The sequence below is a fragment of the Pungitius pungitius genome, chromosome 12 (genome assembly GCF_949316345.1).
Source record: "Pungitius pungitius chromosome 12, fPunPun2.1, whole genome shotgun sequence".
Lineage (NCBI taxonomy): Eukaryota > Metazoa > Chordata > Actinopteri > Perciformes > Gasterosteidae > Pungitius > Pungitius pungitius.
Window position 1 is genome coordinate 6,777,513 of NC_084911.1, and position 10,401 is coordinate 6,787,913.

The 10,401-nt window shown below is 47.0% G+C and overlaps 1 protein-coding gene across 1 annotated transcript; it reads left to right on the plus strand.

The window, feature by feature from the left end:
* The first annotated feature begins 1,319 nt into the window (after positions 1–1,319).
* On the plus strand, positions 1,320–7,204 carry metrnla (meteorin like, glial cell differentiation regulator a). Its single transcript, XM_037477307.2, has 4 exons — positions 1,320–1,755; positions 3,259–3,647; positions 6,077–6,136; positions 6,255–7,204. Exons 1-4 carry the CDS (start codon positions 1,640–1,642, stop codon positions 6,566–6,568), a joined length of 879 nt encoding a protein of 292 aa, XP_037333204.2. The 5' UTR covers positions 1,320–1,639; the 3' UTR covers positions 6,569–7,204.
* The last annotated feature ends 3,197 nt before the right edge of the window (positions 7,205–10,401 follow it).

Genomic DNA, 10,401 nt, shown 5'->3' on the forward strand with positions numbered 1-10,401 from the left:
TTTAAAGATGCTCAGAGTGGTTGACGGACCCCGTGGCTCTGCAAGTCACTACAGCTCTCGTTGAACTTGTAAACAGAGCTGAACTACAAAGCTCAGGAGTTGTTGGCTGCAAACCTTGTGTCATAAAGTCATCAGTTAATTATTAAAGTGCAAAAATTAGCATCGCTTTGCTTACTTGATGTTCTGAAATTACTTTTCGGCCGTTGAGTTGTCTCAGATGCGTGATGTGGTTTTCTAGATATGATACATACTTTTTATAATCTGGATGAATTATTGCAGAATACGTTTAATCTCAAAACTGCTGATATAATAAGAAATGACCATTTCAGTACTTGAAGTTCAACCTACTGCACAAGTAACAAAAACTAACAATACAGCAAAACTGAGTGATAAGTGCAGCTAAATTGAATTTGACTTTATCCTTTTCCGATCCCTAATTTAACAGGAACCCCGATGTAATCCTAATAAATTCAATCCACGTTCTAATAATGGTTTCTGCTGAAGTTATTTGTTAACAGATGCTCTCACCTTTCTTTCTTGTCATCTCCCACCTTAAAAGAACTTCAGTATCTTCGGGACAGACATGATTGGGGCTAAAGGATCTTGTTGCTGACTCAACTTTTTATAGCCACAATCAATTCAGGAATAATGTGAATTGGCTTACTTAAAATGAAGAACTGCATGGTTTTGTGTCATCCAATTTAAAGGCGAACGAACATGCAGGGCTGTTATACTTTGTAAAAGAAATACTAGACTTTGCTTACTTCAGGTGCTGTCGGAAGTTTTACAGTTATATTCAGATTACTCTTCCTTCTCAATAAAGATGTAAAGATGACGAGGAAGTTGACCAGTTGAACAAAATTAAATTAGTATTAATACTAATTAGTATTAGTATTAAGTTTAATACAACAAATGTAACAATGCATACTGACCTATTTGTTTCATTCATATCTTTTTGTACCAAACTGTGACAGGCTACAATCAACGTAGATGACGTTTGAATCTCGACAGTTGACGCAGTTGGTATGTAAATAATTTCCATGATTACAACAACAATCAAATATTCAACTACAACAACTCTTTACCTTCCATACTGTGTTGATATTTAGGTCAATAAACATATTTTGTGCAACTATGACGTATATAACAAATGTATATTTCATGAAGATATTCAATAGAAAATAATAAAATAACACAAATACATATATTTTTACCCTAGGTGGTGTTTTTAAAATAAAAACAACAACCAACTAAATCCATCTCAATGGCAAAACAAGTACGATTTAAACTGCGAAGCGCTGAGTTCGGAGCTTTAGTCTTGCACGTGAAGGCAGCATCGGTAAAACTCTCGCTCCGGACGGGGTGTGACGTAGAGTGCAATCAGGGCAGCAGTCGAAGTGGACCTCACTCCGCACTTTTACCGTCAGCGCTCAGTTGAACCGGATCCGAACAAGCTCCAGTTACACACCGGAACCCCCCCTAAGACAAAGCCAAGCAGACACCCCAGATTTACCAGCGGCGAACGGACCGGGTTGGAGGTGGCGGGACACATGGAAACGCCATGTAGCTGGAAATACGGCGGTGGACTTCTTCTTCACGGTTTCCCTGACGAAGGAGCGAAGTGAGCCGCGAGAGAAACATGCTCACCCCGATGCCGGCCTCCCTGCTGCTGCTGCTGCTGCCGCTTCTCCTCCTCCTCCTCTGCCGCAGTTGTTTCTGCCAATACTCGAGCGACCAGTGCAGCTGGAAGGGCAGGTGAGGATTTAATGTGAAATCGTAACGAAATGTCCTGAAAGTGGGTAAACGTCCGTTAGCTGCGGGCAGTTGAAAAAAAAAAAAAAACACTTTGATCGAAACTGAGCGCGAGGACGCGGAATCCGGACAGCGCCGTTAAACGGAAAGGAGCTACACGTTAACTACTAAATAATAACAGGTTTTTAAGAAAGAATGGATACTGTTTGTTCAAAAGGTAGATGCTTCTGTGGTGTAAACGTTAGATGTTCGTTTTACATACACGTGAGTTTCGGTCAAGGTGCCGCTGTTTTTATGAACGACGATGACAACTTAATTTAATCGGAACCATATCTATGTCTATATCTGTTTGTGTGTGTGTGTGTATGTGTGTGTGTTCAGGGTGTTTTCGATTATGAATTTAAAGTGTAAATGATGCTGAATTATTCACTGTCATATTTTTCTAACGTCTGAGTTCATATATATTTTTTTTTGATTTACTGATGCACAGATCTCCCATTTTTTTAAACCAATTTCCCAAACCTCAGGCAGCATATACTGGAAAACTCAACCTCCCGTCAAACATCTGCTGAAATCTGTTGTGCACTTTTGAGGCTGTGCCTCAAATAGTGCGGTTTAGTCGTTCACCCTCCTGTCAGGAGTGGCAGGAGATCTGCAGCACTTTTAAGCCCTTACTGTTCATCTGTTGTTCATTAGTGAGACTCTCGACTATTCTCTCCCCCTCCTCCTCCCCCTCCTCCTTTTTTTTAGTTTTAATCGCATGCAGGAGTGATGAAGTTAGAAAGTACTTAATTAGAGGCGTGCTGAGGAGGGCCTGGTTATGGGCCTTCGGCTGCATGTGCTCCGCATGTGCCGTGGCTGACTTTAGATCTACGGCAAATTAGAATTTCAGCATCTAATTTTTAAGGAAACTGGGCGTTTCTCCTCCCGGAGTCAAACCGCTAGCTTGGCATGCGCCTGCTCCTGGGCTGCCGATGGTTTCCTGCCTCCTGGCTCCGCCGCAGAGCGAATGAATGACTGACTGACTGGCGTTTTCAATCCCTGACCGGGCATTAAGTTCTGAAGGGAGTCATTTGGTCACGCTGGCGCCAGAGTCCGAAGTGCCGCCCGGACGAGTCTCTTCCAGTCCCTTTGGTGGCTTGAAAGCGAGGGGAGGGCTCGGTGCGTGACCTGCATTTGCACTTGCATGCAGCAGGCCCGGCTACTGTTGCTGCCGCTGTCTGCCCAGAAGCCCCCGTGTCCCTCCATTCATCCGTTTCTCCTTCCAAGCTCTTCCCAAAGGCAGCCTGCCAGTGGTGCATTTTGCCAAAGCTCCGGGACGAACAATGCGGTGGGGGGGGGGGGTGTCAGAGCTGAGGTCACTGTGGCTGCTCCGGCTCGTGACTGGTCACGCAGCCAGTCTTGCGCACAGATGGCCGTAATGCTTCAGGAGGAATGTGGTCTAATGTCCCCCTGGTCTTCACCGCCCCCCCCCTTTTTTTCCTCTCTCTCCTTCTCTCCTCCCAGTGGTCTGACCCACGAAGGCCACGCCAGAGATGTGGAGCAGGTGTACTTGCGCTGCTCCCAAGGCTCCCTGGAATGGCTCTATCCCACGGGGGCCATCATCGTCAACCTCCGACCCAACACGGTGTCCCCCGCCGCCGCCCGCCTCTCCGTCTGCATCAAACCCGCGGCGGGATCCAGCGGCACAAACATCTACCTGGACCGCAACGGCAAGCTGCGGCTCCTGCTGCGCGACCAGGACCAAGCGCAGCGCAAGGTGCAGTGCTTCAGCATCCAGGAGGGGGCTCTCTTCATCGAGGCCGTCGTGCACACGGACATCGGCCGCCGGATCACGGCGTTCCAGTACGAGCTGGTCAGCGACAGGCTGGGGCCACAGGCACACGTGGGGGGAGGTAAGAGACGTGTCCGTCATTATAATTTCACAGCGCCTTATTAGTGGTAATCCCCGTAGATAGCTGTACCCCATCGAGCCAGCGTGGACGGCTGCAGATTTGCTTTTGATTAATTCCCTCATGGTCTGGCTTGCATTTGTGCTTTGTCTCTGCGGTGTGTGCTGTGCACTAAATGCAGCCATCTACTGGTGGAAACTACTTCTATCCCGTTGGACCCCAACAGTAGGAAACTGCTCATACTGAAGCCAAAGTCCATTTCGCTGCTCGCATTGCCTGTACATTTTGGGTTTTGAGGGGGCGGGGGAGGATCTTTCTTGTCAAAAGCAGACTTATGGTGTGGTTAATAAGACATCAAAGACTTTTCACCGTACTTTTTTTTAGGGATTAAATGTTCACTTTTGATTCTTGTTTCTCATCCCTGTGCGTGCATGCATGTGTGTCCAAATAGGGGGCCTCCATTGGAAAAATAACCGTTTTCACTCTGTACCTGCTAAACCTTCTCGGATTCAAGCTGTGCAGCGGTGTTTATTTTTTTCACCCTAACGCAAAAATATGAGCGGTATCGGGGCCGACATCTGTTTTTAAGTGCTCCGTGGGTTCGCATGTCCACATCCTGTGGCATTATCTGGCACAGCAGCGAGAGGGGGGGAGGGAGGGAGAGAGATAGGGTTAAATGCACAGAGCGTGGAGATGTTATGGCCGCTTTGAGCCGCTCCGCTCTGCAGTATAATCTGGTTGTGTGTTGTGGCCTGAGATGCATCACTGGGATGATTCACAAAGACAGCGGTCTCGTGTCAGCCGAAGCCCGGACTGGTGGATTGATTGCTGCTTCAGCGTGGCTCATCTTTTTTTTTTTCTTCTCTCTGTCTCTTCCATCTTTCCTCTTCTCTGTGACCCGCTTGTGCTGGGATTGAGTTGCTCACCGTCAGGCTGGAATGTGTCTCCAACCAGATGCTGAGAGGTCTTTCCACCAGCACAAGCTTATGCACCCCATCCCAAATGTTCTCGACTGTCACTCCCTCCACCTCCCTATCCGCTCACTTAAATCGTTGGTATTCTTCCTCTTTGTTTCCTATCTCCTTCATTTCTTTCTTGTCTATTTTTCATTCTAGTACTTTTCGTTTCATTCCGCGGCGGTTTTTTAAGTGGTTTTAGTCCGTGCTGAGTGACATTAGCGAGTTGAGCTCCATTCCAGCGGAATGCATCATAGCCCAGATGTTGGAGGGACACTAGATGGTGCCTTATTACCACTCGTCCCATCCTTCATCCCTCTCTGCTCCTGTGAAGTGGTGCTACATGTGCACGGGCCAGAGAGAGATGCTGATTCTGCTCTCAGTCCATTCCTGTGGTTCTGTTTCATGTCTGACATGTGAGCTGCGCTTCGGAAGGGAAGAAAAAACACGCCCGGGTTTAGCCCTCGGCTTTGGGCCGCGTTGCCTAATGCTAGAGCAGCACGCGGGCTCACTTCAAAGTGCTCTGGGCGAGGTCGGCCCGGCTCTCCAGCTGTTGTTAAGTCGTCTGAGCTTGTGGCGGTTTGACCCCTGGTCAGCATCGCCTCGCGTCGCTTCCCGGGCTGACCCGAGACCTGCTCAACCCTCACCCTGAAACTCAGCTTTAGCCAAGCACAGGGCCTAAAATCAGGGCAATGGTCACACAATTTCTTTTTAACCACAATGCCTCATTTAAAAAAGATGATGTGTCCAGGGTGGTCTTTATTACACCAAACCCACCCCAGTTAGCAGTTGGTGATATAAATCTTTCTCTCATTCCAATTGAAGTAATGGCCAGCGCCTGCCGCCCCACCCTCAGGTCATTGCTGAGTCCACACTCCTCCCTTGCCCCCTCCCCACTCGTCCTCCACCTTTCCCTACGTGCCAATCCGCCGCAGAGGAAAACCTCGGGCTAATAAAGGCGTTCTGGTGAGGCCAGCCGCGGGACCACCTGAGTCAACTAATCATTGACTTGACTGCTCTCGTTTTAGGGCCCTTTCTCCTGCTATAAAACACTGTGGAGGCAGGCGGTCTGTGTTGCTGCTAGTAAAAGTTCAGATGCAGCCCGGGGCCTGCTTTTAAAACTAATGCCTCCTATTCACTTTTTTTGGACCCCCAATTATTTCCCCTCAAGTCATTAAGAGCGTGTCCTCTCTCGGCCTTTTTTTCATTGTTCCAAACGAGAACGGAGCTCTCCTCGCCTGTGCCTCCGGTCCCTGTTTGTCACGCAGCTTCATGGGCTTCAGTATTAAACACAGCCTTTTTGTAGACGTGGGTGTGAAGAACTACTACATGCCTGCTCCACAGTTATGTGTTTTTCCAAGTGTTACTCAACTGGAACTAGATTAAGATTTTCATCAGCCAAAGACATGGTGAGCGTTTCCTGTTCCTGACTGTAGCGCTCCACCAAACTCATCCGCCCTCCCTCTCTGTTTTCAGCACCCTGTCAGCCCTGCAGCGACGCCGAGGTGCTCCTAGCCGTCTGCACCAATGACTTTGGTAAGTCCAAACGCCCTTTGGGGGGGGGGGATTATTGGTTACATACTACTTTATGGTGCGCATGAAAGTCATGGCCACAACCAGCACCTAAATCTGCCTTCCTTCTCTGTGTTTCCAGTGGCAAGGGGCAGCATTGAGAAGTTGGAGAAGGAGGAGGAGCACTCGTCCGTGACTGTGGAGCTCCGGCGCCTCTACAGGCAGAAAACCCAGGTGTTTGCCCCCGGGGGCGTGAGGGTACGGCGGTGGACCGGCCACATCAAGATGTCCCTGCAGTGTGGGGTGAGGTCTGGGGAGGGGGAGTTCCTCTTCACTGGGACAGTGAGGTTCGGGGAGGCCTGGATGGGCTGCGCCCCGCGCTACAAGGACTTCCTGCGGTTGTACGGCGAGGCGCAGCGGCAGGGGACCAACCCCTGTCACATGGACACAGACTGAGCGCGTAACCCGCCCTCCCTTTTTCTGAAAGAGTGACAAGTCGTCGCTCGGTGGGGAGGAGAGCTGAACCCGGAGTTCATGCTCGGGAGAGACCGTCACGGTGGCAGATTGTCTCTGTCTTTCTCTCCCTCGTCTCTATCCATCTCGTGACTCTTTTGGAGACAAAGAGCTCCTGAATGTTGCCAAGCAGCATGCTGGACAGCCTCGGCTCTCAAAGCCCAACGTGATGCAACGTGGAATGTGCTCGGACTGCTTTTCTCGCCAACGAGTAATTCCCAGAATTTAAATGTAGCAAAACCCCCATTTGGAATATATTTGTATAAAATGTGAATGAACGTTGTATATTTTGAAGCTTTGTGTTCTTTGTAAAAAAAAAAAAAAAAGAAAGCTTGTTGTACAGTTCTGAAGTTACTATAAAAGAAATGTATAAAGTGAAAGCCTGTTTTTTTATTTTGTTTAAAAAATAATTTGCAATTTTAATGCCTGAATTCATGTTTGTTTTTTCAGGCTGTACAATTGTGTAAAAAACAAACCAAAAAAAAATCAAAAACTTCTGCCATCGAGAATAAAAGCTTTGTTCCCTGGATGAGCGTTTGTCTTTGGTGTCTAAAATAAATAAAAAAAATCAACAGAAAAGGAATTGGCTTCTATGTAGTTTATTGATTAAAAAAAAAAACTTTTCAAACAAAGTAAATAAGTTGTCTTTTCATGGTAACAGTAATCTTTTTGAAGACGCTATATTTGATGACCTGTGGATAACTTTTTCTTACTCTTTCAGTCCAAACAGCCAATCATTAGAGATTGGCAGGTTACCCACACTGAAATGGTTCTAGCCCTTACACTTATTTTGGAGACTGTAAATTATCATGTCCATTTCTGGCCAAATAATTTACAATCCCAAACCGTTCTCAGTGGTCCTAACGGCCCCCCCCCCCCATAATGTTCTCCGTTGGAATAAATCCACACTGGTCCGATGTGCGCTGGCCTTCTCTCCCCGATTCACCTCAGCCTTGAGCCGGAGCCGTACAGAGATTGATATCAGAGGGTCGGAGTGGATTCCTCTGCGTTGGTTCCTGTGGTGATGGTGGGGGGGAGGGGGGACGTGTGTGTGTGTGTCAAGGTCAGTGTGAAAGGCCTCTTTGTTCCAGCGCAGCAGCCTGGTATGAGAGAGAGGACGGAAGACCGACCTGAACACAGACCTGTGACTGGGCACGCAGGAGAAAGCTGCTCTCTCCAACCACACTCCAAATTTTGATTGGCAGGTGCAGTCCTGCTCAGCCTCCCTGTTTTTATATGAAGGCCTTTCATTTTCATCACCTCAAATCAAACATGAGGAACAAATCACGAGCTGGTGAAGGGTACTGGAGCTCTCGTTTTTTGTTGCAACCTGCAGGCCAGGTCTGTTGAGAAGACATCCAGTTCTAGCCCAGGCCCTTTTTTGTCTGCCTTTTCTCTTAAAACGGAAATGCACCGAGAATGTCTTTCAAGAAGTTGCCCCGCATGGACAATTGCTTTTCCAGACGGCTCTATGCATTCAATTGAATGTCTGAATTCCAGCTGAAAGCCAGCGGTCCCTAAACTCACTGGGAAATGCAAACAGAGTTTCTATGGCAACGGTGCCTTACTGTGAACCTTCTTGCTGTGGCTTAAAGACCAGGAGCTGAGGAGGAGGAAGGAGAGGAGGGTCTGTGGGTATGACTTGGCTTGTGTGTTCTCTCTCCTTCCCATCTAGCCAGCAGATGTTGGTAATGAATATACAAGGTCCTCAGGTGTTTTTGGTGCAGTAGAATCTTATCTATATATCTGCTTCAGTGTCCGTGTTGATGTTCGCTGTGATCCAGTGCATAAAAACTCTTATCACCCCCAGTTGTGCACATCCGAGGCAACATTTATCTTCTACCGCTCACAAGGATTTACAGTACTTTCCCTGTAGTGGACTTTTTATTTTTGAATCCCTTAATCAAAAATATTCTGATCATCAAATGCCAAAACAATGATTCTTTATTAATGGTAATAAATTATAGACTAGTAATCCTCAAGCAAAATACTAAAACATTGGCCCAAGCTTCTCAGAATTTGCATGAGGTGTGATGTTCTAAAGGATTTGCTTGGTGTCACTGGGTGTAGTTCATTTAATAATAATCTGACTAACATGTTATAAATGCACACGCTATTTGCAGAAACGTCATGGGCGAGGTCAGACATCTTTGTCATAGTTAAGATGGACCAGCCATGAATACGTGGAGCCTTCGTGCCGTTCGGGTGATTCAGCGAGGAGTCGTTGCATGGTCATCTTGTTGGTGCAATTAAAAAAAAAAGAGGAAAGAAATAAAAACATTCTGTTAAAAAAAAGTGCACAGTGACTTAGCGGAATGAAGGGAGCTCAAATGAAACAGCAGGAGGTCCCCAGCAGTGAGGAGAGGCCTGCGATGCCTCTTTGGGAAGTGCTGGAATGCGGGGAATGTGTTGACATCACACACGCGTGCACAGCCTTGATTAGCTGTAATCAATAGAGCCTCTGTGGGGTTTTTTTTGTGTGTGTGTGTGCATCTGTGTGTGTATGGCTGCACTGTGCGCGTGGCCCTAACCTCAGCACACATAAACACACCGCCCAGCGGCCAGATAGCCGCCACCCACACTGAGCCACAGCCGACTCTGCAGCTGCAGTCCTGACACCTTCGATCCTGACACTTCTCTCCCTCACGTTCCAGGATCAGAAAATCCGACTTGTTCAGTTTAAATATTCCTCTTTTTCTTGTTATGTTAATTGTTTTAACAAATATCTTCAATTTTAGATCGCGGGGTTCCCTCGACCTTGTATTTCAGCCTTCTATTTTGTTTGTCAGATGTTAGAAAGACTGAAAAAAATGTTTTTTTCTGATTTAATTAGATCTCCCTTGGTTAAATAAGACCAGTGACACACAGAGACAAATGCAGGCCCTCTTTTAGGGGGTCAGGTTCTCAGAGTTGTACGTTCCCAGGGTCCTCTTCTTGAGACTAGCAACAACGGGCCTCACAGTTCAAATTGCCAACAAAGGAAGGGAGATGAATGTTTTAGTAGCAATTTGAATGGTAAAACGAGACATTTCAAGGCGAGAAAGGTTTGAAGAAATGAAACATCTGTAAGCTATAACCTGTAGGTTTGTGATTTCAACATTGACCTAGAGAAACATCCATTCTTACATTGAACATTAAACCCCTCCGAAGGTCTTGCTAATGTTCCCTATTAGGTCCTTATGTTCTCCTTACAACCGCGTTGCAAAAAATCTATTTCTCCACTTTTGACCACAATGAATACAAAAGTACATTTCCATGTGTGTACTTTCCAATTCAAGCCAGATAGAAGTGAACATATCTGTAAGCGAGGGCCAGCAAGCCAATAAGGCCTCTCGGCCCTCTCATTAATCCCCAGTGGGTCATGAGTTTCTGGAAGCCTCCCGGGCCGCCTCCTCTGCCTGCCTCTCCCTGCGCAGGGATACGACAGGATTACGGACTGGGGTGTTGGGGTCACATCACGGGGTTATGTCTAAATATCAGGTATCAAAGGGGATCTGGGAATTGGGTTCCTCCGACTGAGTAAATGCATGGTGTGCATGAAGTGGAGCAGGCACTGACCTTTCATTGGATGGTTTGGAGATCAGGGCCGCTTCATTTTGGGAAAGACTGATGAGATCACAAACATACAGTAGCAATAGTCTTCTGATGAGACGACTACCATTGCATGTGGTAGAACGCTCCACACTGCAATGCTTTATCATGGAAATGACTTGCCTGCCTGATGTCTGTATTATGACTAATTATTTCTCTTTGTGAACGGGGATTTGTTTGCCAAA